This window comes from Castor canadensis, chromosome 3, assembly GCF_047511655.1.
Source record: "Castor canadensis chromosome 3, mCasCan1.hap1v2, whole genome shotgun sequence".
In the NCBI taxonomy this organism is placed as follows: domain Eukaryota; kingdom Metazoa; phylum Chordata; class Mammalia; order Rodentia; family Castoridae; genus Castor; species Castor canadensis.
The window spans coordinates 139,923,941-139,935,421 of NC_133388.1; the positions used below are offsets into that span (position 1 = coordinate 139,923,941).

Consider the following 11,481-nt stretch of genomic DNA (forward strand, 5'->3'; position numbering starts at 1 on the left):
TCTAATATTTTGAAGCCATCAAAATAAATTGACTAATGGCATCCATGTTTCTTCAATCTTTTCCAGTTCTATCAGTGTCCTTATTGTAACTACAATAGTAGGGACCAAAGTCGGATCCAGATGCACGTCCTGTCACAGCACTCAGTGCAGCCAGTCATCTGCTGTCCTCTCTGCCAGGATGTCCTCAGTAACAAAATGCACCTCCAGCTGCATCTGACTCATTTGCACAGTGTGTCTCCAGACTGTGTGGAGAAGCTGCTTATGACAGTAAGGATGTTAAGCATCGATACACATGTGACATGAGCTGTGTAGAGTTATCAGTACAAATCTAGAATTATGGGTTGATAGAAATTTATTTCTTCTGAGTTACTTCAAGGTTTTTTATAGACTGTGTCAAGGAAGTCACAGTCCAGGCCCATTTATGGTCTCTTTTGTGTAGAGAAAAATTATGATACAAAGCATGGCTTAATTAACAACATATTTGATGATCTTTTCATACCCGCAGTGTTAATCAAATGAACTGTGTGGGCACCTTGACTTTCAAAGTTTCTTGGTTATCATTATAAAAAAACAGAGCTACAAAAATGTTCACACTGTCACTTAAATAAACTAGAAAATGGCACTGTAACAGCACTGAAGGGACAGATGTCACTGTTGGATTGGAGAAATGTAAATGGGATATGCTGTCATCCAATGTGAGATGTAATAGATTAGGATATGTGGAGCACTTTCAACATGAACCTCTTTGGTTTTCCAAGGTGCCTGTCCCTGATGTGATGATGCCAAACAGTATGCTACTGCCGGCAGCTGCCTCTGAGAAATCGGAGCGGGACACACCTGCAACCGTGACAACTGAGGGGCCTGGGAAATACTCAGGTATGCCAGCTTAAGATCAAGATCTGTAGAGAAAGCACTTGAGGGCTTGCCTGTGTGACAGTGCTCCAAGACTATTACTATCAAAGACCTTTTTTTAAAGACCCAAAGGAAAAGTCATATGACATTTCCAAGATCGTTATTTTCCAAGGTGTATTTGGCCTCTGGTTACTTTACCTGTCCTTGGGGAACCCACATGTCAGGTGGCCAAGAACACGCTATGTGGTCTTAACTCATGAACACCACGGTTATGGTGCTTAGCATCTTGCTGATTACACAAACCGATTACCTTTGACTTGTTTTCTTTTTCTGTTCTTATTTCCTTGAGGTCAGGGCTGATTTCTGGTTCATGTTCATCTCCTTAGCACTCAGTCCAGCACTTGTCATGTAGTAGTCTCTCAATAAACACTTCTTCAAAGAATCAATTAAGCAGAAATCTTTACAAGCTCCTATTTACAAGATTTATTGACATTTAAGCAATAGGTTTTCTTACCATAAGAGATATACTTGTGTTTTCTCCTAACAGGTGAAAGCCCAGTGGATGACAAAAGTATGGCAGGTCTTGAAGAATCAAAGACTAGTATGGAAATAAAGAGCGAGGAACAGAAATCAAGTAAAGAACCCTCGGAAGTGTCCGAATGGAATAAAAATAGCAGTAAGGATGGAAAAATCTCTGACACGCTACAAGATCAACTTAGCGAACAGCAAAAAAGGCAGCCACTCTCTGTTTCTGACCGCCATGTTTATAAGTACCGTTGTAACCATTGTAGCTTGGCTTTTAAAACTATGCAGAAGCTTCAGATACATTCCCAGTATCATGCAATTCGGGCTGCCACAATGTGTAACCTCTGCCAACGTAGTTTCCGTACATTCCAGGCTTTAAAAAAACACTTGGAAGCAGGCCATCCTGAACTGAGTGAGACTGAACTTCAACAGCTGTATGCCTCCCTGCCCATGAATGGGGAACTTTGGGCAGAGAGTGAAACTATGGCCCAGGATGACCATAGCCTAGAGCAGGAAATGGAGAGAGAGTATGAGGTGGACCATGAAGGAAAGGCAAGTCCTGTGGGAAGTGACAGTAGCTCTATTCCTGATGACTTGGGCTCTGAACCAAAGCGGACCTTACCTTTTAGAAAAGGGCCCAATTTTACCATGGAAAAATTCCTGGATCCATCTCGTCCATATAAATGTACAGTGTGTAAAGAGTCATTCACCCAAAAGAACATTCTCTTGGTTCATTATAATTCAGTGTCTCACCTGCATAAGTTGAAGAAGGTTTTGCAGGAAGCCTCCAGTCCTGTCCCACAGGAAAACAACAACAGCACAGATAACAAACCCTACAAGTGCAGTATTTGCAATGTTGCGTACAGCCAAAGCTCAACCTTGGAAATCCACATGAGGTCTGTGCTCCACCAGACAAAGGCCAGGGCAGCAAAGCTGGAGCCAAGTGGCCACGTGGCCAGTGGGCACAGCATTGCAGCAAACATGAGTAGCCCTGGCCAAGGGATGTTAGATTCCATGAGTTTAGCAGCAGTCAACAACAAAGACACCCACTTAGATGCCAAAGAATTAAATAAAAAGCAAGCTCCTGAATTAATCCCTGCTCAACCTACACATCACCCACCGCAGTCACCAGCACAAATCCAGATGCAACTACAGCATGAGTTACAGCAGCAAGCTGCATTCTTTCAGCCGCAGTTTCTAAACCCAGCCTTTTTGCCTCATTTTCCGATGACTCCGGAAGCACTGCTGCAGTTTCAGCAGCCTCAGTTTCTCTTTCCCTTCTACATACCTGGGACGGAATTTAGCTTGGGGCCAGATCTCGGTTTGCCTGGGTCTGCCACATTTGGTATGCCGGGCATGACAGGAATGGCTGGATCCTTGCTTGAAGATCTGAAGCAGCAAATTCAGACTCAACATCATGTTGGCCAAACTCAGCTCCAAATTCTACAGCAACAAGCACAACAGTACCAAGTCACACAGCCCCAGCTGCAGCCTCAAAAACAACAGCAGCAGCAGCAGCAGCAGCAGCAGCAGCAGCAACAGCAGCAGCAGCAGCAAGCAGGCAAATTATTGAAACAAGAGCAAAGTAACCTAGCAAGTACAGACTGCCAGATCATGAAGGACATACCACCTTATAAGGAAACAGAAGAGATTGCTGAAAAGCAAGAAAAACCAAAGCAAGAATTTATAAATGAAGGTGAAGGACTTAAAGAAGGCAAAGATATAAAGAAGCAAAAATCCTTGGAACCATCCATCCCTCCACCCCGAATAGCCTCAGGGGCCAGGGGAAATGCAGCCAAAGCTTTGCTAGAAAACTTTGGTTTTGAACTGGTCATTCAGTATAATGAAAACAGGCAGAAGGTGCAAAAGAAGGGCAGAAGTAGTGAAGGCGAAAACACTGACAAACTGGAGTGTGGAACATGTGGTAAATTGTTTTCCAATGTTCTTATTTTAAAGAGCCACCAAGAACATGTTCATGGGCAATTTTTTCCATATGGAGCCCTAGAAAAATTTGCTCGTCAATACAGGGAGGCCTATGACAAACTTTATCCAATTTCTCCATCCTCCCCTGAAACACCACCTCCACCACCTCCGCCTCCTCCCCTGCCACCAGCGCCCCCACAGCCTTCTTCTATGGGTCCTGTAAAAATCCCAAACACCGTGTCTACTCCTCTACAAGCTCCACCACCCACACCTCCCCCACCTCCACCGCCACCACCTCCCCCACCTCCTCCTCCCCCACCTCCCCCTTCGGCACCCCCGCAGGTCCAGCTGCCTGTTCCTCTTGACCTTCCCCTCTTCCCTTCCATTATGATGCAGCCTGTGCAGCATCCTGCACTTCCGCCCCAGCTTGCCCTGCAGCTGCCACAGATGGATGCTCTCTCTGCAGACCTCACTCAGCTTTGCCAACAGCAGCTTGGGTTAGACCCCAACTTCTTAAGGCATTCTCAGTTCAAACGGCCACGGACAAGAATTACAGATGATCAGCTAAAAATCCTGAGGGCTTACTTTGACATCAATAATTCTCCAAGTGAAGAACAGATCCAAGAAATGGCTGAGAAATCTGGCCTCTCTCAAAAAGTTATCAAACACTGGTTTCGAAATACGCTTTTTAAGGAACGACAGAGAAATAAGGATTCACCGTACAATTTCAGTAACCCTCCTATAACTGTTTTGGAAGATATCAGAATTGATCCACAGCCCACCTCTTTAGAACATTATAAATCAGATGCATCGTTCAGTAAACGGTCTTCTAGAACGAGGTTTACTGACTACCAGCTTAGGGTTCTACAAGACTTTTTTGACACAAACGCTTACCCAAAAGATGATGAAATAGAACAGCTCTCTACTGTGCTCAACCTACCTACTCGGGTTATTGTTGTGTGGTTTCAGAATGCTCGTCAGAAAGCCCGAAAGAGCTATGAGAATCAAGCAGAAACTAAAGATAATGAAAAAAGAGAACTCACAAATGAACGATATATTCGAACAAGCAACATGCAGTACCAATGTAAAAAGTGCAATGTAGTTTTCCCCAGGATCTTTGACTTGATTACTCATCAGAAAAAGCAGTGTTACAAGGATGAAGATGATGACGCCCAAGATGAAAGCCAAACAGAAGACTCCATGGATGCCACTGATCAAGTGGTTTACAAGCATTGCACAGTGTCAGGACAAACAGATGCAGCCAAAAACACCGCTGCTACTGCAGCAAGTTCTGGTTCGGGGACTAGCACACCCCTCATTCCATCTCCCAAACCAGAACCCGACAAGACCTCTCCAAAACCTGACTATCCCTCAGAAAAGCCAAAGCAGAGTGACCCCTCTCCCCCTTCGCAAGGCACCAAACCAGCCTCTTCATTAGCATCAACTTCCTCAGACCCACCACAAGCATCCACAGCCCAGCCACAGCCACAACCACAGTTACAGCAACAGCCACAGCCACCAAAACAACCCCAACTTATTGGAAGACCTCCCTCAGCCTCTCAAACTCCGGTCCCTTCTAGTCCACTGCAAATTTCCATGACATCTCTCCAGAACAGTCTACCTCCACAGTTACTCCAATACCAATGTGATCAATGTACAGTTGCCTTTCCAACTGTGGAACTTTGGCAGGAGCACCAGCACATGCACTTCCTCGCTGCTCAAAACCAATTCCTCCATTCTCCATTCTTGGAAAGGCCCATGGATATGCCCTACATGATATTTGACCCCAACAATCCACTGATGACTGGACAGCTATTGGGGAGCTCTCTCACACAAATGCCACCACAGACCAGTTCTTCCCACCCCACAGCCTCTACAACTGTGGCTGCTTCCCTTAAAAGGAAATTGGATGATAAAGATGACAATAATTGCAGTGAAAAGGAGGGAGGGAATAGCGGTGAAGACCAACATCGTGATAAACGCTTGAGAACCACAATCACCCCAGAACAACTGGAAATACTCTACGAGAAATACTTGCTGGATTCCAATCCTACCAGAAAAATGCTTGATCATATTGCACGTGAAGTAGGGCTGAAGAAAAGAGTGGTGCAGGTCTGGTTCCAGAACACACGAGCACGAGAAAGGAAAGGCCAGTTCCGGGCAGTGGGTCCTGCACAGTCTCATAAAAGGTGTCCATTCTGCAGAGCCCTGTTTAAAGCAAAGTCAGCCTTAGAAAGCCACATTCGCTCTCGGCACTGGAATGAAGGAAAACAGGCAGGTTATAGCTTGCCACCAAGTCCTTTAATATCCACAGAGGATGGGGGAGAAAGCCCACAGAAATACATTTATTTTGATTATCCATCTTTGCCATTAACTAAAATTGATCTATCCAGTGAAAATGAACTGGCTTCTACAGTGTCAACACCTGTTAGCAAAACAGCAGAGCTGTCACCGAAGAATCTTTTAAGCCCTTCTTCTTTTAAAGCAGAATGTCCTGAGGATGTAGAGAATTTAAATGCCCCTCCTGCTGAGGCTGGGTATGATCAAAATAAAACTGACTTTGATGAGACTTCATCCATTAATACAGCCATCAGTGATGCCACCACTGGAGATGAGGGAAATGCAGAGATGGAAAGTACCACAGGAAGTTCTGGAGAGGTAAAACCAGCTCTGTCTCCTAAAGAGCCCAAAACTCTTGACACTTTGCCGAAACCAGCAACCACACCCACCACAGAGGTCTGTGATGACAAATTTCTATTTTCTCTCACAAGTCCATCAATCCATTTCAATGATAAAGATGGTGATCATGACCAAAGTTTTTATATCACAGATGACCCTGATGACAATGCTGACCGCAGTGAAACGTCCAGCATAGCTGACCCCAGCTCACCAAATCCATTTGGGTCTGGCAACCCTTTTAAATCCAAAAGTAATGATCGGCCGGGTCACAAGCGATTCAGAACTCAGATGAGCAATCTTCAACTCAAGGTTCTCAAAGCTTGTTTTAGTGACTATCGAACTCCAACCATGCAGGAATGTGAAATGCTGGGGAATGAGATTGGTTTGCCCAAGCGCGTGGTCCAGGTGTGGTTTCAAAATGCCAGGGCAAAGGAAAAGAAATTTAAAATTAACATAGGGAAGCCTTTCATGATAAATCAAAGTGGAACAGAAGGCACCAAACCCGAGTGTACCCTCTGTGGGGTGAAGTACTCCGCCCGCTTGTCCATCAGAGATCATATTTTCTCCAAACAGCACATTTCAAAAGTGAGGGAGACTGTCGGCAGTCAGCTTGATCGGGAGAAAGATTATTTAGCTCCAACCACCGTTCGGCAGCTGATGGCACAGCAAGAACTTGACCGTATAAAGAAAGCTTCAGATGTGCTGGGCTTAACCGTCCAGCAGCCAGGCATGATGGACAGCAGCTCCCTCCATGGCATCAGCTTGCCTGCAGCCTACCCAGGACTCCCAGGCCTTCCTCCAGTCCTTCTTCCTGGAATGAATGGTCCATCCTCCTTGCCTGGATTTCCACAAAATTCAAACAGTAAGTCACTTACAGGAGAGTCAGTCTTATTAATTAGATAATATTAGGCAGCCAATCACATGTAACCAAGAAGATTGTGCATTTAGAGTTCTTTCAGTTTCAATCATTGAAACTAATAAATTATTTAAAAAAATATATATCTTACAGGTTATAACACAGAACCAGGAAGTAGGTCCACCTGAACATATGCAAAAGGTTTTAGGCTAAATAGATCAGAATAAATTCTGAGAAATGTATTATTGTTATCATTACATCTTTATGTTTTAGAAATATTTTTCTATACTAATTTCAATACTGATTTCAAATGACATTTTAACATAAATGAGGCATAGTGTTTGGTATGTATATTAAGAAAGCAAAACATTGAAAACCACACTTATTGTATTTTAATTTATGTCCTTTCCAAAGGGCAGGATTTTTTGGTTTTTATTCTTTTTTTGTTTGTCCACCCCACCCCCAACCTCAGTTGAAAAGATAAGGTCTTTCTAGCCTCATTGCACCTTTCAGGTAATAAAGCTTATATTAAAAGTTAAATGTCTAAAAACGTGACTTCTGTGATAATTTGTAATTCATCATTGCTATGAGATTTTGATTTTTGTAGCATCCATTGCTACGTGATATTTAAATAAATTCAGAAACTTAGAAAAACCTTATCACTCCAGGCCTTTTTCTCCCTCCAACTCCCCCAGCTAAGGTTTATAATTATGGCATAACAAAATTGTAGAGCTACTTGAGACACCCCCACACGCAGAATGCAACTCTGTTCATCAAGATAAATGCAATTTATGCATTTCAGTTTTTTCAAATGTATGTTAGGCAATCATGTAGCCAATTATAGAAGAAAAGTTACCCAAAATAGAAAAGTAAAGTTCTCTTGTAATTTCTTTGAAGTAGTTTTATTTTTAAATTTATCAGTGATCTTCAAAAGGAAATTTTGACATTTTAAAGAGATGTATCTAGCATTTACTAAACATATACATCTACAAAATTTACAAAAAACATGAAGAAAGTTTTTTTCATTTTCACAAATTGGACTTTTACATAAATTTCAAACTCTTGAATTCCATCCTTCTCTAATAAAAAATGGAATTGCCATTGTGATCTTAAGTACACAGTGATCACATTGTGTACTTAAGTACACAAAGATGACATTGTGATCTTTAGTACACCTTTTAGCTTCTGAGGAATTGAAACAACAATATCCAAGGGCCCCTCTGTCATGCTAGGTCATGTGGTTTCCTTGTTGGCTTCAGAGAGAAATGGAATGGAACCATTCCCAAAAAGAACATGATAAAGAATGTCTGCAATGTCCGATCCTTTAGCTATCACACCAACTCCCCTCTCTCTCAAAAGTATTTTAGGCTTAATTATTTGATAATCTTGGGGTCTTAAATATTGGAGCTATACTTACGGGCTTTGGTTGTGCATTTTACTTAAATAAGTATTTTAAGAATAATGCAATGACAGATGTTTTGTTTTAGGTTTTTTTTTTCCCACTTTCTATGTCACTGTGATTATTGACTAACCCAGAGAAGTCTCTTATGTGGAAGAACTTTATGATCAGTTATGTAAAAAAAAGAGGGCTTTAAAAATATATTTCACATAAGCCAAAACAGTTGAAATGTCTATGCTTTTAACTACAAGTCATCATTGGTTGATAATTGTCACCCTTGTCAGTGATGGTCACAGCATCTGTCTATATCTCTATTGGGTTAGAGGCCTTTGCTGGGAAAATGGGTCCTTCTACCAATTGGTTTGTTACTCTGCTGCTAGAACCTAGAGGCATGTATGACAGAAGTTAAAAAGGAGAGAGATGTGTATGAAACATTTAAACAAGCTAACTTTTTTCCTAATTCTATCCACCAAAACTGTAATTTATATATGCCCCTAAAATGTGGGCCCCTTTATAATGATCAGTATTGCTGGGAAGATGTTGGAGGCAGGCCCTCTATGACTAGGAATGTCTTTAAGTGAACCAGGTACCAAGAAACTCAGCACTTTATCTGTTGCATTATTAAATCATGGACCAAAACCAGCCAGAGAGTGCTGTAAAGAGAAAAACTTCACAAATATTGCTACCTACTGGAATTTGCTATTTCTCTCAAATTAGTCCTTTGTGAGAGACTTTAAACATTAGCACAGCAGAGTTATCAGTGGGGCTGCATCTAAGATCCTGAGTTCCCATACTTCCAGCTCACGTCCATTTTAGGTTGATTTACCTGTGGTGGGGAAGGCGGAATATTTTACCCACCTCATGGCATAGAGCTGTGGTTCTTTGTCATTCCATCATCATCTTCCTACTGTATTATTTCCCATCAAGCAAATTTCTTTGCTTTATGAGAGAAATAGATATTCCAGCTTGGTGATATTAGGAGAAAATTACTTTCTAAGTAAAATATGTCTATATTTCTTACAAGCTCTGAGCTCTTGTTATAACTGGTTATCAATATGAACATATCTAGGGAATACAACATGTTCATCTTTGGCCCTTTCTAATAGTATTTAGTTATGGGAAAAGGCTTCAATTTAAAGACATCCCATCCCTTTGAAGGTGGGTTTCAAGGTTTTGTTCTGGAAGAAATACTCAAATGTGCTCCTGTGAATGTGAGATGTGCTATAAACTAATGAATTTGTCTAAAGGTTGCACCCCTAATTAAGTTAATTGCAATCTACAGGTTGAGTTCTAGTATTTATTAACCTCTAAATATTTATAGGGGGTGGAATTGTTATTCCATAATGCTCACAAAAATTTTTTACTTCTGAGAAATTTTCAAATTATTTAGGCCTTCAAACTATCTAAGAAGGTTCTTGCCAGAGTAGTATAAAATGTGTGTGCCTAGGATGTGAAAAGTGGCACACACCTGCTTCACTATCACTTCTTATCACAAAATGAATTATTTTCTGCTTTACATTGTTATCTTTTTTTCTGTTGTGATCCAATACAAAAATTACTCTATTTTCCATTTTTAACTTATTTATTTTAAGAAATGTCTGATTTTAAATCTCCCATTAGTGTTTAGAAGTATAGCTTAACCTTGTTTCCTTAAATAGAACTTCACTTATTCACTTATTTATTGTTTTTACAATGTTGAGGATCAAATCCAGGGCCTCACACATGGTAGGCAAGTGCCCTACCACTGAAAGCTACACACCCAGACCCTTAAATAGAACATTAGGACCTGCCTTTTACATTTTTCCCATACTTCATTGCAACTTCCAAACACTTTGGGGATGACTCTAGATTAGAGTAAGTCCTTAATAATTTTAGCATAATTGTTTTTGAATCAATGCAGATATTGCTTTTATTTTTACCTCAAAAAACAAACTTCCCTCTGGAAGACCTAGGTTAAAGAGGCCTGAGAAAAAGAACTACACATAAGAATATCGTGAGAGAAACACTTTCTTCTGAAAGAATTAGATTCAGTAATAGGTAACTGTTTCTGGAAAGAAAACAAAATAAATAACAACAGTATGAGATTATTCACAGGGAATCTTTTATCTTTAAAGTGAAATTTCTAAGAACTGGAGAAGAAGTTGAACAGGAAAGAGTGTTCAACTCTTTAGCATTATAACATGGTAAAAGGCATGAACATTTGATATGCATTTACTTTGAATTAACTTCTTAATCTGTTGCATGATTACTGCTCCGTTTTTGTCTTTTGTTTCTGGTTTTCAGGCTATTGAGTTTTTGGGTATAAATTTTTACAGGCTTATATTTTTTGCTAGTAAGCCCAATATATGTTATTTATTATTTATAATCTGTATCTCTTTTCCTAAAAAATTTACAAATGAGAAAGCCTGAATCATCTATTTATCTATCTTGCTTTCTAACTACAAATACTATTTTTTCATGTTTCTTAGACCATTAAATTTCCTCATGTCTTAAAATCTCTTGCCAAAAAAATAGATGAGCTAGTAATTTCCTCAGATTTATGGGCGGGTTGAGGAAAGGCACTAGATGGAAGGGGATGCAATAACTATATATGAAGTTGTACTACACCTAGAATAAGGATGATTTTGTGAGTAGGAAGAAGAAGCTGATTGCTAACATAGTATCCTAACTACTTAACAAAAGGCTCTCCTGTTATGAAAGCTTGAAATTTTGTAACTAGATATTAATTCCTTTGACTTAACATATTATCTTCTGTTTAATGGAAAAGTAGCATAGACTATCATGAAATTAGAATATCATCACAGGAAGGAACCACAAAAAATGATCTAATGTGATCTATATTGAGCATTTTCAATAATAGTGAATTCACTTCTTTGGTTCTTTCTTGCAAATATAATTTTGTGGAGAAGCAAGTTGAAAGAATATGAAGATATCTGGCACAGTAAGAACAAAGGTGAGGAGGTGAGGGCACAGGCCTGCAAAAGCAACTCCATTACTGCACATTTTTCCTTAGGGCTAGGTCTAAGTCCCAAGGAATCTAAGAGGTCTATCATAATGAATTGGATTAAAGATCAAGGGGTTTACTCATTCATTCCTATCATACCCTTGCAAAGCTTAAGCCATTTTCATTTTAAATTTATTTTAAACATGTGAGGCTGTCTTTGGTAAAATGTGAGCACTTGCTATTAGTGCTTCCTGGAAACACAATGTTATTTTCAAGGATTTTCTTTTTTTGCATTTTAAATAT

The 11,481-nt window shown here is 40.3% G+C and overlaps 1 protein-coding gene across 3 annotated transcripts in view; it reads left to right on the top strand.

Moving 5' to 3' along the window:
* The window catches only part of Zfhx4 (zinc finger homeobox 4), a 177,396-nt gene that overhangs the window by 159,455 nt on the left and 6,460 nt on the right, over positions 1-11,481 (top strand). For all 3 annotated transcript variants that reach the window (XM_020183405.2, XM_020183403.2, XM_020183404.2), the window contains exons 8-10: positions 67-267; positions 759-876; positions 1,400-6,841. In XM_020183405.2, coding sequence (XP_020038994.2) covers positions 67-267; positions 759-876; positions 1,400-6,841 — 5,761 coding nt within the window. The remainder of the gene's footprint in view (positions 1-66; positions 268-758; positions 877-1,399; positions 6,842-11,481) is intronic.